The sequence below is a fragment of the Heterocephalus glaber genome, unplaced genomic scaffold (assembly GCF_053883595.1).
Source record: "Heterocephalus glaber isolate CG9 unplaced genomic scaffold, H.glaber_assembly_v1.0 deba00001509, whole genome shotgun sequence".
NCBI lineage: Eukaryota > Metazoa > Chordata > Mammalia > Rodentia > Bathyergidae > Heterocephalus > Heterocephalus glaber.
Genome location: NW_028258325.1, coordinates 58570319 through 58590801, shown reverse-complemented (window position 1 = coordinate 58590801; position 20483 = coordinate 58570319). Strand labels below are relative to the sequence as shown.

General features: G+C 37.0%; 1 protein-coding gene across 1 annotated transcript in view; it reads left to right on the top strand.

The window, feature by feature from the left end:
- The first annotated feature begins 8301 nt into the window (after nt 1-8301).
- LOC101708308 (UDP-glucuronosyltransferase 2B10) overlaps nt 8302-20483 on the top strand; it is a 51917-nt gene continuing 39735 nt past the window's right edge. Inside the window, 1 exon segment of the mRNA XM_013073922.3 lies at nt 8302-8340. Coding sequence (XP_012929376.1) covers nt 8302-8340 — 39 coding nt within the window.

The following is a 20483-nucleotide window of genomic DNA, read 5'->3' as shown; positions in this document are numbered from 1 at the left end:
CATTTTTTATGGCTGAGTAGTACTCCATTTTATAAAAAAACCACATTTTCTTTATCCAGTCTCCAATTGATGGGTATTTGGGCTGTTTCTAAGTTTTAGCTATTACAAACTGTGCTGCTATGAACAAGGGTGCACATATATCACTGTGGTATGATTCTTTTAATTCTTTGGGGAAGATCCCCAGCAGTGGAATAGTTGGGTCAAATGGTACATCCAGTCCTAGTTCTTTGAGTTATATCCATACCGATTTCCACAGTGGTTGCACCAGTCTACACTCCCACCAGCAGTGGAGCAGGGTTTCTCTTTCCACACAGCCCTGTCATCATTTGTTATTGGTTGATTTCATGATAGCAGCCATTCTTTCTGGAATGAAGTGGAATCTCAGCATTGTTTTCATTTGCATCTCTCGTATGGCCAGTGATGTTGAACATTTTTTCATGTATTTATTTGCTATATCTACTTCTTTGTCTGAGAAATGTCTGTTCAATTTAGATGCTCATTTTCACATTGGGTCTTTAAGTTTGGAAGGTCTGAAGATTTTAAGTTCTTTATAGATTTGAGATAGACCTTTGTCTGAGGAAGAACAGGTGAAGATTTTTTCCCACATTGTGGGTTGTCTCTTCAAACTGCTGGTGGCTTCTCTTGCTCTGCAGAAGCCTTTTAATAAGAAGAGATCCCTCTTGTTGATTATTTGTGCTAGTTCACAGGCAACTGAGGTTTTGTTCATAAAATCATTTCCTACACCGATGTCTTCACGGTTTCTACCTAACCTCTGTTCCAACTGGTTCAGAGTTTCTATTTTAATATTTAGATCTTTAATCCATTTTGATTTTAGTTTAGTGCATGGTGAGAGATATAGGTCTAGTTTTAATCTTTGGCAAGTTGAAGCCCAATTTTTCCTATACCATTTATTAAAGAGGCTATCTTTCCTCCAGTGAGGGTGTTTGGCTCCTTTGTTGAAGATAAGGTGGCTGAGTGTGTCTGGCATTGTTTCTGCATCTTCTAATCTTTTCCACTGGTCCTCAGGTCTGTCTCTTTGCCAGTACCATGCTGTTTTATCACAGTAGCTTTGAAGTAGAGTTGCAGGTTGGGGCTTGTGATACCCCTTGTCATGTCTCTGTTACCTAGAATTGCTTTTGCTATTCTGGGTCTCTTCTTGTTCCAAGTGAATTTTTGGATTGTTTTCTCAAAGTCCATGAAGTATGCTGCTGGGATCTCAATTGGAATTGCATTAAATCTATATAGCAGTTTTGGAAGGATGGTCATTTTCACTATATTAATCCTTCCTACCCAGGAGCAGGGGATGTCTGTCCATTTTCTGACATCATCTTCAATCTCTCTTTTCAGAGTGCCATAGTTTTCAGAGAAGAAGTCTTTGATTTCTTTTATTAGGCTGATTCCTAGATATTTGTTTTTGATGCTATTGTGAAAGGAATTATTTGCCCTATTTCTCTCTCAGTGAGTCTGTCATTGGTTTAGAGGAAAGCTATTAATTTTTGTGTGTTGACCTTGTAACTAGCTACTTGCCTGAATTTGGTTATTAAGAATAGAAGACTTTTGCTGGAGTTCTTGGAGTCTTCTATATAGAGTATCTTCTCATCTGCAAATAATGACAGTTTGACATCTTCATTACCTATCTTTAGTCCTTTTATTTCTTTCTCTTGTCTAATTGCCATGGATAATGTTTCCAGAACTATATTTAACAAGATTGGAGATAGTGGACATCCTTGTCTTGTTCCTGATTTTAGTGTGAAAGATTTCAGTTTTTGACCATTTAGTATGATATTGGCTGTTGGTTTTTCATAGATGGCTTTTATCAGTTTGAGGTAGAGGCCATCTATTCTCATTTTTATAGGATTTTTATCATAAATGCATGTTGGATTTTGTCAAATGCTTTTTCTGCATCTATGGAGATAATCATATGGTTTTTGTCCTTGGCGCTATTGATACAGTGTATTACATTGATTGATTTTTGTATATTGAACCATCCCTGCATCCCTGGGATGAATCCCACTTGATCAGGGTGTATGATCTTCTTGATGATCTTCTGCATTCTGTTTGCCAGTATCTTATTAAGGATTTTTGCATGTATGTTCATTAGTGAGATTGGCCTATCATTCTCTTTTCCATTGGGTCTTTCTCTGCTTTGAGGATCAAGGTGATGCTTGCTTCCAGGAATGAATTTGGGAATATTGCTTCCTTTTCAATTTCATTGAAGATTTTAAACAGTAGTGGCAGTAGTTCCTCTGTAAATGTCTTGTAGAATTCAGCAGTGAAGCCATCAGGGCCTGGGCTTTTCTTAGTTGATAAGTTTTTAATTACATTTTCAATTTAATTGGTTGATATTGGGTTGTTCAGAGTTTTTAGGTCTTAGTAATCCATATGTATCTAGGAATCTGTCCATTTCTTCTGTGTTTTCCATCTTATTGGTGTATAGGTTCTGGAAGTAGGTATTGATGATCCTCTGGATTTCTGCTGGGTCTGATATAATTTCATCCTTTTCATTCCTAATTGCATAGATTTGGGCCTTTTCTTTCCTTTTTCTGACAAGGTTGGCTAAAGGTGTGTCAATTTTGTTGATTCTTTCACAGAAGCAACTCTTGGCTTCATTGATTTTTTGTATCATTGTCTTAGTCTCCATTGCATTGATTTCTCCTCTGATCTTTATAATTTCCTCCCTTGTATGAGCTCTGGGGTTGTCCTGTTCTTCTTTTTCTAGAAGCTTGAGGTTCACATCAGGTTGTTTAATTGGGATCGTTCTGTTTTCCTAATATGCATATTCACTGCAATGAATTTCCCTCGCAAGACTGCTTTCATTGTGTCCCATAGATTCCAATATGTTGTATTGTCATTGTCATTTAATTGAAGGAACTGTCTTATTTCTTCTTTAATCTCTTTTGTGACCCATTGGATATTCAGAAGTGTGTTGTTCAATTTCCACGTGTTTATGAAATTTTTCCAGTTTCTTTTGCTTTGGATCTCCAATTTCATCACACTATGGTCTGATAATATAGAGGGGATAACTTCAATTCCTTTGCACTTACTTAAACATGTTCTATGTGTGAGTATATAGTTTATTTTGGAGAATGACCCATGTGCAACTGAGAAGAATGTGTATTCTGATTTTGTGAGGTGGAAGACTCTGTAAACATCTGTTAAGTTCATTTGTTCAAGAGTTCGATTGAGATCTAGTATTTCAGTACTTATTTTTTGTCTAGTTGATCTATCTATTTGTGACAGTTTGGTGTTGAGGTTCCCCACTACAATTGTATTAGTGCATATATGACTTTTCATGTCTGTTATTATTTGTTGTATATAGTTGGGCTCACTAGTGTTTGGTGCATAGATATTTATGATTGTCATCTCTTCCGCTTGGATTCTTCACTTCACAAGGATGTAGTGTCCTTTTTCATCTCTCTTAATCAGTGTTGGTTTGAAATCTACTTGATCTGCCAAGAGGATAGCTACTCCTGCTTTTTTGGGGGGTTCCCGTCACATGGAGTATTGTTTTCCACCCTTTAACTTTCAGTCTATGAGTTTCCTTTTGAATTAAGTGTGTTTCTTGTATGCAGCATATTGTTGGATTTTGCTTCTTGACCCATTCTGCCAGTCTATTTATTTTGATTGGTGAATTGAGACCATTAATGTTGATGGTTATAACTGAAACGTATTGACTTGTCATTGCCATGACTTTTTCTTTTTGTTGGGTTCTCCCCCTTTACATTTAATTTCTTGTCATCCCAGATAGGTTCATTCTTCTTTGCTTCCTGGGGTTGTGATCCTCAATGTCTGTTCCTAGGATATTGTGTAAAATTCTTTGGAGTGCTGGTTTGGTATTCACGAAGTTCCTAAGGTGCTCTTTGTCATGAAAGTATCTTATTTCTCCATCCATTTTGAAAGATAGTTTTGCAGGGTACATCAATCTGGGTTGGAGGCTGTTTTCTTTTAGGGCTTGGAATATATCACTCCAAGCTCTTCTTGCTTTGATGGTTTGTGTTGAGAAGTCTGCTGTGATTCTGATGGGCTTTCCTTTGTATGAGATTTATTTCTTTTCTCTAACTGCTGGTAGAACTTTGTTCTTCTGTTGAGTTTCTGGGATCTTAACAATTATATTCCTATGTGTAGATTTTTTTGATCAAGGCTATTTGGAGTCCTATATGCCTCACTTATCTGTATGTCAAGCTCTTTTCCCCTGCTTGGGAAGTTTTCTGCCATTATTTCTCTGAATAGATTTTTTTTATGTCATCTGCACTCTCTCCTGTTTCTTCATTGAGCCCAATCAGTCTTATGTTATTCTTCTTTGCATCATCTAGCAGCTGCTGGATTGATTTCTCATGTTCCCTTATAATTTTGAAGCAATTTTTCTTTTCCTGGTCACTAATTGCAATCTTATCTTCTATATCTGAAATTCTGTTCTCACATTGGCTCATTCTGCTGTGTAGACTTTCAATGGAGTTTTTCATGTCCTGGAAATCTATTTGCATCTGTTTTATGGATTCCATTTGTTTCTTATGTTGGGATTCCATCATGTTCCTGAGCTCCTCTGTAGATTTATTAATCATGTCTTGCACTAGGGGCACAATTTCTCCTGTTATCTGCAAAATTATTTCTGACTTCAATTTTTCCAGATCCCCTTTTGTTGCCAGTTCAGTGGGTCCAGGTGGTTGAGTATCAGAATGTTCCATGTCATTTCCCTTTGGGGTTGCTGTAGGTGATCTGGAAGTCTGGTTTTGAGACTTATTTACATGTTTTATCATTTCGACTGGGGCAGGGGGCTGTTGGCACCTGCAGGGATTACCTCCTCTTAGCTGGGAGAGGTGGGACAGGGGCCAGTTGCGGCGGTAGAGATGGTGGCCCAAAAGCCCTTTCCTGTGGACTGTGATCAGCAGGAGGGATGGTGGCCAGGATGCCCCTTCCTCCGGACCAGGAGCAGTGGGATGTCGGCTCAGGAGCCCCTACCTCTGGGCCGGGAGTGGTAGGAGGGATGGTGACCTGGGAGCCCCTTCCTCTGGGCCAGGAGCAGCAGGACAGAAGGTGGCCCAAAAGCCCTTTCCTCTTGGCTGAGAGCAGCAGGAGGCATAGTGACCGGCATGGCCCTTCCTCTGGACCAGGCCCAGTGGAAAGTTGGCTCAGAAGCCCCTACCTCTTGGCCAAGAGCAGCGGGACTCAGTACCATGGTCTGATGGTCTGGTGTCCTCTCCATCTTTGTAGTGCAGAACCAGGTGGCTGCCTGTCTGCAGCGGGGTAATTCGGTGTCTTCTGCATGACTCGGGGACCTTGGTAGGGTGTGCACAGTGCGAAACCACTGAGCCAAATCCCCAGCCCCAAATAGATCTTAATGTATCAAAATAGCTAAAAAAACCCCCAACCACTTGTGTAACTTAACCACATGTGTAACTTATCAACAGATCTTCAACCACAGGTGTGACCATTAATTGTGGTTCATGAATTCAACTGGAGAAAAAAGGACTAGTAGGTTAGTAAAGCATGGTTCTGACTGTTCTTCTTGGGTGATTCCAAAAGCGACTGGTATATATGACAACGAACTAATGGGGAAAGTTCCTGCCTGCTCAGCAATCAATAGGCTTGTACCCTGATTGATATTTAAAAGGGGAAAGATGAAAAAAAGTACACCTATTTTTAAAAAGCTTCACTCTGCCTAAGCAAGGAATCATTTCTCTGACATTACCTTAGGACACTGGTCTCCAGTTCTTCAGTCTTCAAATGTTGACTCCCCAGTGATCTTGAATTGGCATTATTGGTTCCTTGATCCTTCCTTTTTCAGTGGCTTCCATCTTCTGGAGCTAAGCAGATGTTGGATCCTCTGGCTTTCCAGCATGCAGATGACCACTCCAGACACTCCTGCATTGGATCTTGTAAGCTGACTGAATACATCTTCTTTCATAATTATACTTATATTATCTGTTAATGCTATTTCTCTAGAGAACTCTCTTCGATAAAATGGGGGTAAGATACTGTAACAAATGTTATTTTGAAAACCAGATATCTCCATGCAAAGAATTAAAATGGGAACTCCTGTTTCAACACACGCACACACCCATATGGAAAAAATAACTCAAAATAGATTTGAGGCTTAAACAGAAGACCTGAAACTATAAAATACCTAAATAAGAACACAGGGGAAAGCTTCACTGTATTGGTCTCATAAATAATTTATTGGACATGATACCAAAATCTCAGGCATCAGAATAAAAACAGATAAGTACAAATTCATCAAGTAATAAATTAGCTATGTATCAAATCAATAACACTGTGAAAAGAAAATGTGAGAAAATATGTGTAAAATATATATCACCTAAGGGGTTAAAATCCAACCTATATAGATGATTCCCTCGCTTCAACAGAAAACAATAACAAAATGAAATGAATTAATTAAAATTTGGCAGATTATTTGAAAATATATTTCATCTAAGAAGATATACATGTGCCCCAAAGCTACATGACAGTAAGTTCAGCATCTCTATTCAGAAGCATGTTGATCAAACTTCAAGGAGATATCATCTCATATCTCTTTGGATGGCTATTATAAAAGGAGACATAGATGCAGACAGGGAGGAGAGAGAGACATTGTGACAGAGACAGAGAGACAAAGAGACAGAATAAAAGATATTTTGTTGTAATGTTAGAATACTTTTACAGTGTTGGGGACAAAATAATTTCAGACTCGATTAAAATGAGTTTTGTTTATGGAAAACAAAAATTAAAGGTGGGATAATCATATCATCTACTAATCTCACCTCTGAGTGTTTATCTAAAAGACTTGAAATCAAGGTCTCAAAAATATTTGTGTTCCTGTTTCTTGCAATATTATGTGTGATATCTAATATGTGAAAACAACTAAACACCTATTATTACATGAGTAATTTTAAAGATAGCATATGCATAGAATACAGTATCATTCAGCCTAATGTTCTTATTACTACACATTTATTTCCTGTTGGGCCAGGGATTTAGCTCAGTGGTTCCAGTGCCTGCCTCACAAGCGCAAGGTCCCAAGTTTGATCCCTGGTACCAAAAACCCCCCAAAAAACCAACAACATTTATTTCCTGTATTGTATCCACTTGTGTGGTAGGAAAAATATACCAATCTATGGCCTTCTGGTTGTTGCCTACAGACTCACACTGCCCTTGTTATTTTTGGCAGTTAGTGAAACTTTTAACTTGTGAGGCCTATGTAGAAGAATTAATGTGACTAGGATCATTGACTTGAAGGGAATAATGGGAACCAAAGAACTTTCTCTTTTGCTTTTTGTTCAGGGGAAAACATGAAATGCGCTGCTTTTTCTGCCAGGTATTCCCTGCCATACTCTGCTGCACTCCCACAGGACTGCAGGCAATGGAATATGATCACTATGCACTGAAACCTATAGCACTCTGAGCCAAAATAGAAGTGTTTCACTAGTCATTCACTTCCTTAAGTAATTTGTTACAGTAATGCAAAAGTGACTAATACAGAAAACTGTTACATTGAATGGTGTCCTTGTTGTGAATATACATGATAATATGATTCAAAAGATTTTGGAACTGGCATTTTGGAGGGTTTTGGGAAAATTTGTGAAGTAGGTAGACAAAGGTCAAGAATATTATAAGAAAAGCTTATTGATTGATTCAAATTTGATCTCAGAATACCAGAGTACTGAAAAAGAATGTGGACAGTAAAGATTATACTCTGGTTTAGAAGAAAATAAGGATTCTTATGGGATCTGTACTAGAGGCCACTTGAAAGGAAAATTGGAAATGAAATTTCAAGGAGCAGAGCACTCAGGCTTTAGCATGGATATTGCTGATGGCTTTTAGCCAGATTTATGATGAAAACCTGGAAAACAATTCAGACAAAAAGATTTAGGAAATTTGCATTTTTGGAGAAAAGAAGCATATTTTTTGTTACCAGTGAAGGTACAGAGATTAACTCTATTAAAAAGAATCCAAACTTCTCACAGGGGAAGAAAAGCAAAAACAAATTGAGAACATTTCACTAGTCTGCAAGATCCTAACTATCAAAGATTCAAAGGTGCAAATATATAAACTTATTTAAAAGACTGTTTGAGAAGGAAACCTTACAGCATAACGCCCGCTATATTGACTGAGAATGTTTAATCAGGTGCCATTTAGGAAGGGGTTAGTTGTTTAAGGCTGAGCCACAGAAGTATAGGATAACTACAATTTAGGGTTTCTAGTATTACCTGCCCACACTGACTGGGGAAATCAGCCAGGGGAGAGAGCCATGAAATAAATGCAGCCTGGATTTATACTCTCTGAGAAGTTTGAGTTTAGGCTGAGATGGACATGGACCACACTCTTAATGAGCAACCAAGACTGGTGAGTGTAGGTTTCAAATCAGCTGGACCTGAAATTGCTGGCATATAGTCAGCAATCTGTTTAACACCTGCCCTATGGTATCATCTAGTAGAGACCAGTATTCTGTTTGCTTTCTCTGCCAACCTACATGAGCAAGGAAACACCTTGTCTTGGAGGTTTCCATGGCCTGGGATGAATTGATAGTATATAGCTGGAGAAAAGGGCACCTCAGAGAAGAACAGGACATAAAGCCAGGTGAAGAAAACTGTGACTTGCTGGCTTGCAAGATTTTAGAACCTAGAAACAAACCGCTCATTAAAATATACAGATCAAATTTTTTCTTTTATTTTCCTTTGTTTTATTTGAGATTGTTGGGACTTTTTCTATTTTTTTTCTCCTTTTAACTTGGTTTCCATCTTTCTCACTTTTTTACCCTTAATTTTTTTTCTTTTTCCTTCTTTTTTTTTCTCTTACTTTTATCTAAAACAATTAATTTTTTATTACTCTTCAAATGGATCCTCTAATTTACTTTTCTCTCATTCTATTTTCCACTGATTAATTTTACAAATTATACCTTTCTCATTTTCTTGTTTTCCAACTTCTCTATCTTTATCGGTAGAATCACTAAATTTTATGATTTGTCACATTGTAAATTCTATGCTATTACTGTTGAATATTGATTTGTTAGTGATGGCATAGTTTTTGCATTTAGTATTTACTGTATGGCAATATTTGGTTGTCTTGGTATTTGTATTATAATTATAGGTATCTTTCTGTAGTTAAGAGTGAAGCATTACTAGTTCTTAGGATAGGTCAATATCCAGATTGTCTTTGATGTTAACGTTGTTGCTGATTTCATCGCTATTGACAAAATGGCAGAGTTGGTACTAATAATTGGTTTCTTTGCATGAAAATATCTAGAATACATTTGCATTATTAACAATACTGTTACCCAATCCCAGAGAACTGGGTGCTGGGTGAAATAAATGGCAGCCTTTCCTCCCAAATATACAGAGGGCTTGGATTTTCAGACAGAGTGAAAGTACTAGAGGATGATCAATCCTCCTATCTGCCTAAAAATGGGGCAGTGAGGGCTAAAGGAAAAAGACAATAGAGACCTAATTTCAAAGTACACAGGGGACTGTGAGGTCAGTGCCAGAGTAGGCCAAGGCAATGACACTCTGAGCTAGCTACTGTTTATGCATACAAATGAAAGGTGGGGAGAGAATAATTGTTGACTCAGAGGGCAGCAGTAATCCTATGTCTATGAGGGTCTCAGGTTGATGGGGATCTTAAGTTGATGAGGATGGTGAGAAGGGCAAAGAATTCTTACGACAGGAGGTGGGATGAGATGGCAGGCTAATAAGGAATTTGTCCTTTCCCCACATGAAACATTTCTCTCTGTTTTAATACTACTCAGTTCTCAAAGAACCAAGATGTATTCATCTGGTAATCTTGCCCTTGAGTGTCATAGCATCATGAGATATTTGAGGCCTCAGCTTGTGAATGGAGGTACATGGAGTTATATTTCAACATACCATAGCCAGCTCTCAAGGAAGGCGACATTGGGCCTCAGATATCCATAATCATAATATAATTTTCCCCAAATTTTATTGAATGGCTTTCAACAGGAAAGTATCATATTTAGCCAGTTCAGTGTATCTCTAAAGAGTAGAAAATAACTACAGAGATCTTTATACTAAAAGTATCTATTACAAAGATATGCACTCAGTTCCCATGTACTTAATTCCATAAAACAAACACTACTGGACACAAATTTTAAGATAAATATCAACAAAAGTGAAATGGGGTACACAACACAGCACTGTCACAAAGAGACAGACCAACTACACAAAAAATCAACAAAGAAACTTTAGAATTGAACCAAATCTTTGAATAAATGAACCTAATATATACATACAGTGTTCTACTTAACAACAGCAGAATACATATTTTACTCCATAGCATATAAAACTGTCTCCTAACTACACCACATACTAACCAACAGACTTAAAGAAATGTAAAAAAGTCAAAATTATCCCATACATAATATCAATCATAGTTCAATAAAATTGGAAATCAATAACAAAAGAAACCATAGAAATCATGAAACTGCATGGTCATTAAATAATATACTTTTCAATAAGTGATGGTCACAGTAGAGACCAAGATGACTGAATAGAGCAGGAGTCAATGCAAAGAGACTTGGAGAAGATCAGCTAAAAACATAGGTAATGAGAAGAAGGGGAGGGACTTACATCCTAATACAAAAACATCAATTTGAAAGAGGAGACTGGAAGGTCAAACAAAACATATGTATAGGAGTTTCAAAGAGGCAAGAGGCAGTCTGACAGTCCTGAGGGGCCTCACCCTGCAAGCAACAAAGGAAGTACCATTTGGGGAAATTCTCAAATAGCTGGCAGGATGCAAGTAGCAGAGACAAACTACACAGGATAGGCTTGGGGTACACATCCCTTCCCACATTAAACCCTTTAAAAACAGAGGATATTGCAGCCTAGCAGAATGTTTGCTGGCATATAACAGAGGTGAGTGACCAGGGAGCTTCTCCCTCCACTGACCTGCCCATATGTTCTCAGACTCTGAGTGCATAAACAAGCAACTGCTGCTTGTGTTGAGAGTCTTCTTTATTGGGCCCCAATCACACCTGAGTCACTGCTGGGAGCCTGCAGTTTTTCCCAATAAAACTGAAACATTCATTCAGGATGGAGCGCTAACATCAGTCTGGTTTGAATCCACACTCAGCACCCTGGGATCCCTTGTGCCTAAGTTGAGCTCTCACTGACTTCTCCAATCCCAGACCCACCAGAATGTGTCTGACCTCTAGGACCAGTCCCTGAGCAACCTGGTTTACATGAGTGTTCCATGCACCATGGGCACACAGAGCCTCCACCCTGAATTCAGGTAGAGCCCTGAACACACCCTGCCTGGCACAATGATCCAGTCCTCTACCTGGTTAAGCAGCAAGGATTAATGGCTGCGTATTCTACCTGATATCTGGACAGCCATAAAATACCACCCAGTGCTCTGCTCCCTCACTGGGCTTGTATATATCTGCCTATGGTAGTCCTGGGCTGATTCATTTCTCTTTTGAGCATCCACAGGACTGACAGTCAAGTCTGAAATTCCACAGGAGCCTCCATGTTCCAGGAGGCTGTCCCACAGACCCTGGAACACACATCTAATAACCAGCATCGAACCCCAACAAAGAGAAATCCACAACCTGAGCCTCAGAAACAAGGTCTCACATCTTCCCTGGTCCAGTCATCCAGCCCAAAGAACTGCTAGAAACAGGGGACTATGGAGAGAGGCTACCTTGAACTGAATGACTTGCATACAAGCTCACAGTTTACAAAGAGGGGCAAACTGAAGCGTGACTCATAAGATTAAAATACATATCTGGAAATGTGTAGGAGCTTTGCTCTTTCTCTCTGCATTAGTGGTATGTTTTTTATTTTTCTTTTTTTCTTTTTTTGCAGAGGTTATAGTTTAACCACGCATTTTCTTTTCCTTCATTTTAACCTTATTTTGACTGATGTTTTAATAGTCATTCCTTTTACTCTATCTCTCCCCCTTCTTTTCTCACTTTCTCCCTTTCAAATAGTTCAGTCCATATTTTTCTTACTTTCTTTTCCTCTAATTTCATCTCTACTCCCTGATATTCATCTTTCTCCTAGGTGTCCCTCTCTCATACTGCTATCTAATACCACTAGCTTCCCTTTGCTCCTTAACAGGACCTCCTATGTCAAGCTTACCACATTCTGAACATCTACCACTGCTTTTTTTTATTCATAATCAATTTCCTTTGCTCCTTTTGCTTCAAATTTTCACATTCATACCCTTAATCTTATGAATCTACAGATAGTTAAATATATCTTACTAGAGCTGAACACTGCTTTATGTTAAAAAAAGGGGGGGGATGAATTACTCTATGGAGGGGATAATGACTGTATATAATTTTCTGCCTCATCTTACATTTTGTTTTATACCTATAAATCTTGTAGCTAGGGTGAAAAGTGACAAAGTATTAGTTATTACAGTTGTCATTTTCCATTTGTGTTTGATGCTATAGTTATTACTGATTGTACTAAGTTAGCCAAGGTGACATAGCTGTTGTGATCAATTGATGTTCCTCATGTGCCAACTCCTAGATTGTCTGGGACCAATAAACATTATTACAGTGCAGTACCAAAGACCTGGGTGACAAGCCAAACTGGCTGCAAACTCTCATCCCTAGTAAACATAAAAGGTAGGATCCCAGAGCAGACTTGAAGGCCAAAACCCAGCTACTCCTACAATGTAGCTCTGAAATGTAGAAATTACTTTTAAAGAAGTCTTGATACTAGGGATAAAACTACCCACATTAAGCTATTTACAAGCCTCAGTGTTGAAAACTAATCAACAAAAATAAAAGTAGGAAAAGAAAAAACACAGAATTAACATGCAATCTAAGACAACAGATAAACCTGACAAAAGCCAGAAGGCATTGAGGTGGAAGAACTCACAAGCTCCCCACCTAAATTTTTTGAAATGGTAGCAGCAGAAGAAACAAAGCAGATAATAAATTTCTGTATGAAGATAAATTGCACAGGCCATTAAACATTTAATGACTGTAATGAAGAAAATGACAAGTGAATCTAAAGTCAATACAGATAAAAAAAAATAGGGGAGCATAGGGAAACCATGAGTGCCCAATATAAGAAAGAACTGGATGCCATAAAACAGATACAAACAGATAAGCCTTGAAACATAATGTCCAGTTTGAATGCAAACTGTTTCTCCAGATAGGGTAAATTTTATAAGGCGAAAGAAAACTTAAAGTCTCAGAAATCATCTCCTCTTGAGAGATTCTTCCATCCACAGTAAAGAAAAATGTCAATGTCATGAGGACAGAAAAGAAAGGAAAAGGAGAATCAGGAAGAGGACAAGAGTTAGCAGCAGTCTGATTATGATAAATAGTAATCATAGGTGTTATTTAGCTGCATAAAACAGATTTCAAGGAAAGTCACTTTTAGGAAGCCTTTGTGTATTATTCATTTATTATTTTGTTGTTGTTCTGAGGATGGAACTCAGGACCTTGCACTTGCCAGGCAGGCACACTGCTGTTGAGCTACATCCCCGGCCCTTTATGGTTTTTTATTTTATTTTGCTTTGGATTTTTTTGGAATACTGGAGACTAAACCCAAGGCCATTTGTTCACTTCTTTTTAATGAGACAGTGGCCCACCTAGGTTACTAAACTGCCCAAACACATAATCCTCTGCCTCAGCCTCTCAGAGCACTGGGTTTACAAGCATCCATCATCGGACCCAGCTCTTTTGCTTATGCATTATATAAAGTAATTTTTCCTCTTAATTGCTTCTTTTCTCATTAATTGGTGTATTCTCTAAAAATTTATATATTATTTAAACATAAAAGAAATAATTATTCAAAGTAAAAAGGCAAAATGCATCAGTACATTTATATGCATGTATGACCATTACCTTTATGTTGCACCCAAATTAAGATATGCAGAAAATATAATCAGACCAATGTAGTGAATGTTTTTGACAGTCATAGAAACATAGGTATGTATCTTACGTTAAGAAATGATTTAAAACTTATTATATGCATATACCCTATTGAGTGATTATTATTAAAGAATGCTTAACTACTTGAAGCTGTAATTTAGTTAGAAAGTAGTTGCCAAGATGGTAAATGTAACATGACTTTTTGAGAGAGGATTACTTGTCATTTTATTTTATGAATGAAATAAAGACCCAGATGAAAGCATGCAAATTTTGAACCAAGAATTCTCTACGAAAATTATGTGTACTTTTGTAGTTGGATTGCCTAAGGGTTTTTCTGGGATTTTAAAATTATTTTCAGGTGCTAAATCTGACTGATTCATTCTATTTTGGAGGAGCCTCTGTTTTGTGGATTCCTGCTCTTATATTTATAATTTCCTCCCTTGCAGTAGCTTTGCATTTGGAATCTTCTTGTTTTCTTGGACCTTCACGTGCATTGTTAGGTTACTGGGGTCAGGGTTCACTGTTTTTGTGATTTTGGCATTCACAGCTATAAGCATCCTTTCTAGAACTGTTTTCATTGTGTCCCAAAATTTTGGTATTTTGTACTAGCATTATGATTTATTTTTAGCAACTGTCTTATTTCTTCCTTAGTACTTCTGTTACACACTGTTTAACAGCGTAGGGTTTAGTTCCACTGCATTTGCATAATGTCTGTGTTTTCATTTTTCATGATTTCAAACTTTATTGTGCTGTAATATGATAATATGAGTGGAATAATTTCAATCCTTTCAATTTACTTAAGCTTGCTTTCTTGGCTAGTATGCCATCTATGTTGGAGAAAGTTTCTTGTGCTGCTGAAAAGAATGTGTACTTTGTTGCTGGATGTGATGCTTTACAGATATTTATAAAGACCATTTTTAAAGGTTTTGTTCAGCTGCTTTATTTCTTTGTTGATTTGTGTCTAAATAACTTGTTTGTGTTAGTACAGTATTGATATCCTCCACTACAATTTTGCATTTGTACATCAAGTCTTTCATGTACAGTACTCATTGCTTCATCAATTTAGTTATGCCATTTTTCAGTGCACATATGTTAATAATTGGTATCTGTTCCCCTTGGATTGTTCCCCTAATCAACATGTAGTGACTTTCTTTTTCTCTTCTCTTCAATTTTAGCTTGAAGTCGTCTGAATATAAAATAGTTACACTTGCTTTTTTCAGGTTCCCATTGCACAGAATATTTTCTTCCAAATTTTGATTTTTTTCATTGATGTTTTTCTTTGGGAGTTAAATATGTTTCCTGTAAAGAGTGTATCAGTGGATTTTGTTTCTTGATCCATTCTGTGAGTATGAGCCCAGTGGGGGATTAAGACCATTCCCATCTTGTTATTACCTTTTTATACTTTTGTTGATTCCCTAACTTTCTGTTCTACATCACTGTTTACTTGACCTGGCATAATCATTCTATGATGCCTCCTGTCACTGTTAGATTAATCGCCTCTTTCTATGGCAATCTTTGAGAAACTTTTGCAGTGCCGGTTTGGCATTCATGAATTTTTGTAGATGGTCTTATCATGAAATATCTTATATTTCCATCAGTTTTGCAAGATATATCAGCCTGAGTTGGAAATTATTTTCTTTTGAGGTTTAAATCTCTTCACTCCAAGCTCTCTTGGCCTTCAAAGTTTATGGTGAGAAGTCTGTTGTAATCCTAATAGGTTTGCTTTATAAATGTTTCATTGATTTTTTCAAATCACTTGTAAGATTCTGTTGTTATGTTGGACTGGTGGAATTCTGATTGTGATGTGCCATGGAGAAGATCTTTTCTGATCATGGCTATTTAAGAGTTCTATATGCCTCAGTTATATGCATGTTAAATCATTTTTAATATTTTGAACATTTTTTAACTATTGTTTCAGTATTTTTACAGGCTTTTATGCCATTTTCATTGTCTTATGATTTTTCACTAATTCCATTTAATGTTAATTAGTCTTCTGTTATCATCTAGGAAATACACAGTCCATTTTTCATGTCTTCTTGTTGATTTTAAGGTATCTTTCATTAACTGGTCATAAACAGCAGCCCCATTTTTGTTCTGGCTCTGTCCTCACATTGGTCAATTCTGCTGCTCATACTTTTGATACAATTTTAATATCAAAATTAATACTTCAAGCCCTTTCATAACCTCTAATTCTTTTATGTCCTAGTCATTTATGTTTCACATCATTTTATTTGGCTCTTTTAGCATTTTATTATTGTCTTCTGTAGACTCACTAATCATTTTGTTTATTTGGCCCAGTGTAATTAACTTATATTTCATATGACCTTAGCAAATGTCATATTAATCTGTTTTGTTGTCTTCCCTCATATAATTTAAAATAATTCAGCTCTGTGGTTTTTAGTTTCATCCCCTTCAATTCACATGATCAACTGTGAGGAGTTGGGAGTTTGTAGAGGCATTTTGCTGGTTTGTTTTCTCCTGTTTCCTATTTTTTGGTTTATTTTGTGTTGAGCCTTGCAGGGTGATTGTAGCAGAAATTTTTTTTTCATTATGGTGACGTCTTTAGTTTACTAATTTTCATTGGTGTCTTGTCAACATGGCTACATATTGGCCTTTCACTCTGTCATGCATTTTAACCTTCTTCATTTACCTCAGATTGGAGTTTAAAGCATTTTCTAGGGATGTGCCAGAGTATTATTAGTTACCTCAAGTCAACCCTGATATTGGCATCCCATGAGAACCATTTAAAAGCAACAGCTATATCTCCTTAGCTATAGTAATAAAATCTGCATCTGGCTGGGGATTTAGCTCTGTGGTGCCGCACCTGCCCCACAAATGCAAGGTTGTGAGTTTGATCCCCCAGTACCTAAATAAATAAATAAATCTGAATCAATTATAGCATCAAATATATACTAGATATTTACCATCACAGGCATCAAAATGTATCACATTTAGCCACAGAAAAGAGATCTGTTATTACAGTATGAACACTAAGATAAAACAAATATTAACCTGTTTATGATCTACAGTAAATATCTACCAAATGGAATAACTGTTTTCTCTAGTTACACTAGAACTTTGTTCAATGACAGCAGTATAAAGTTTAACTAGTTATCGATAAGCTTAGTAATTTTACTAGTAAAGTAGAGAATGTGGGGAACTAGAAAAAAAACAAAATATGAAAATTTAATCAACAGCCTTTTAAAAGGAGAGAAAGGTAAATAGTGGGACCTATTGATGAGTTATTAGTCATAGAGAGCAGTCACAGGGAAGATCAAACAAGAAAAAGGAGAAAAAATGTGAACACAGGAAAAATAGAATATAAAACCAAGATAAGAAGGAGAAAATGTTGAAGTGAAAATGAGAAAAGAAATTAAAATAGAAACAAAGGGAAAATAACTCCTCCAAAAAACCTAAGGAAAGTTAAAAATGATACAAAATAGAAATAAAAGATAAGAAACCAGGTTGAGTCAAAGGAAGCAATTGCAGAGACATTGAATGAGTGGTTTCTTTCCAGGATGTGAAGTCTTTGGATCCAGCCAATCAAAATTTTCTATGCTTTAAGGCTAGTGTGTTTTCAACGTGACCTCTCTGCATCCAAGGCTGCACTGGCAATTCCCTCTACACTGTGTTTACCATCCAAGCCAAGGTGGCTCCTTATTCCTGTTAGTAAATGGGGAACTTGATCAGCCCTATTGTCTCTCCTGGAATTAGGCTGCAGACTGGCAGTGTGAGTTGGATATTGGAATTAATGTCCATAGCTCTGAGGTCTGGTTGCTTCCTTGTTTTCATAAGCATTGTCCTCATCCTGGATTGGGTCATGTGGTTATTCCTTAGCTCTGCTACCCATGCCTCAGGGTAGTACAATTCAGAGCCAGCTTGGAGTTGGTGGGTGTTTGCTCACTTGTGTCAGGAGACAGCATGCATTCAGCATACAAAGACTACTTGCTTGCATGGGAGTGGGAAGTCACTCTTTCCTAATGGGTCTGCTTTTTCCCATGTGGGCATGGTGCTGCTTCTCTGGCCAAGTTTATGATTTTTACAAGTCACTCAGGAAACTTTTGTCTCCTGTACCCTTCTCTATTTGGTGTGATAATATTAAGCAATATGGAAATATTCTTTTCCATAGAGACATGAATTTTAAAAATTGGTGCAGAGCATGAACCACAAATCAGAAGAGTTGTCAAGCTTTCCTGACATACAAGTTTTCCCCAGGACATTTTTTTTTCGAAGGACAGTTTAGAATGTGAATGAGGCACTCAACATTTTGAGCAGCTCTGCCATGGAGAAAGACCTGAGAGATTCTCCCACTGTGCTGCAAGAAAGAGCTCTTTGTGGAGCACAGTGAAATCATGAGTGTCCCCCATAGCCAGTTATACCAGCATGTTCTACTACCTATGAATTTTATGGACAATAAAGTATCATATGTAAACAAGCCAAAAATAAGGTCAAGCAAATGCACACACTTCCAATTCTCAATGGAACCATGTGTAGTTATGAGATAACCTTGTATTGATTTGGACATAAATAGAATTATTAGGACTACATCATAGAATATCCAAGCCACAATACTCACCTTGTGAATATCTGAGGTTTTTATGTTCTGCTTTTAGGTGATATCATAAGAAATTTGGGGAAACTCTCACAAATTCTAAAATGATGAGTAAAGTATTACAGAGTTTAGAAAATTTACATATAAATCAACCCATCCATGGGTAGCTTTTTCTCAGTGCTTACAATGTGTGGTGTGAAATATTACAGACAACAAACTCAAGTAATTCTCCAAATAATTTGCTTGAAAAAAATGAGACAGTGTAATAGGAACAATTAAAATAAAAGTCAAGACTGACTATATTACCTAATTGAAAAATCCTGCATTAGTAATTAAATTATAAACCATGATTTAGGATATGTACATCTGTTACATCTCCTCCCCAAATTATCATGTAATGTTCATATTTTATTTATTCCTGACACACACAAATGTGTACATATTTACACAAATACACATAAGAGAAGGCATCTATGTTATATTACACAACTGCTTATAAATAAAAGGAGTGGGCCAAATAAAAATAACCATTAGTGAATTAATATCTAATAATACTAAAAATTTCCCTCAGTTTTTGTACCAATCATTTTGATAGTGTTTTCTGTGGTATTGCTTTTTAAGAAAGTAAAATTTTTCTTCATGTGAGATGAAAGACTTTGTCTAGAGCTCCGGAGAAGATGGCATTTTGGTATTTCCTCTGTGGTCATTAATCAAAAACATTACAATAGTAAATACAATATGATTTCATCAGCCCTTGTGAAGATTCCACAAAAGGTTAGATAAAAAGTTATCTGGTGTGTGGGAAATTGTAGAATTTAGGTATCTAGTTGCAAGAATTGATCACAAGAAGTTTGTTAACTGAGAAAATTAAGTCATTTCTGGGAAACTTCACAAGTCTGTTTGTTAAGAGAATGCCAGAAAACTTTAAGAGACGTTATAAAAGTCTCATGGGAGAAAAACAGGGTTTCCTAGTTTTCTTATTTACCATTGCCCAGAATCAGAGGACCAGGACCCAATGACTCTACTGGTGGTACGAGAGATATGACTCAGTATGCACATCTGTGATGTCTTTGGTGGGCCGGTGGGCTTGATTTTGGCTAAAGTCGTCCTGCTCTCTTGATACTATCTGATAAGAAGAGGCCTGTGATGTGCTCTTTGATGTACAGGATTGGTGAATAGAAACAGGGGACTTGTGAATTCGCCTGTAGCTTTTATGAGTCACTTAAAGTCACTGGTTATCATCAGAGGTTAAAGTCAGAAAGCCTTGAATCCTCTTAGTGGAGGTAAGGTGAGAATAAGGGAGCAATCAACATTCTGTGAGTCAGTGAAGACTCAGGAAATTTCTTGGTAACAATGAGACAGGGGTCTTCACAGTTTAGTGAAGCCATTTCAAACCTGAAACTTTTATTAAAGAGGTTTGGATTTAAGATCCATAAGGAGGATCTAAAATGATATTTGCATACAACAAACAGATTTTATAATTTAGCTGAGTTCAAGGAGGGCTGGTCCAAGGATAAATGGAGTGAGGTAATTGCTTGTGTTTGAAAGGCTCATAGAAAAGGAGTAATGATTGATGACAGGTTTTGGGGAACTGCAATTGCAATCCAGCTTGTCCTTCATTGTGCTAATGGTTTAACTGCATGAACAGAGTTATCAGATCGGCTAAATTAGCTCTTAAAGAAGAAAGTTTAATTGAGGAAGATGAGAAAAATGTGACAAATGATTTAATTCAAATTATCTCAGGATAAGGATGATAAATCTGATGAAGAAGGGTTTCCTTGTCCTTTGGCTCCTTTACCTCCCCCTCAAATTACACCCTCGGCTACTTCTATGCTAACTCCAGCCAAAGAAAAAATTACAAACCTTTGTTCCTCAGCACAAGGAGCAAAAATGTCTAATAAAACTATGCCCATTCAACAAGATCTTTTAGGACCCATAGATCAGCCTATGCCATTAGTTAAAAACAATAATAAATCTTTAGAAGCCAAATCTGAAAAACAGCCCATGATAAAATCATATGCCCTCTGAAATCATAAAAGACAGGAATTTAATACTGATTCTTCTTCCTCCTCAAAAAGTAGCTCA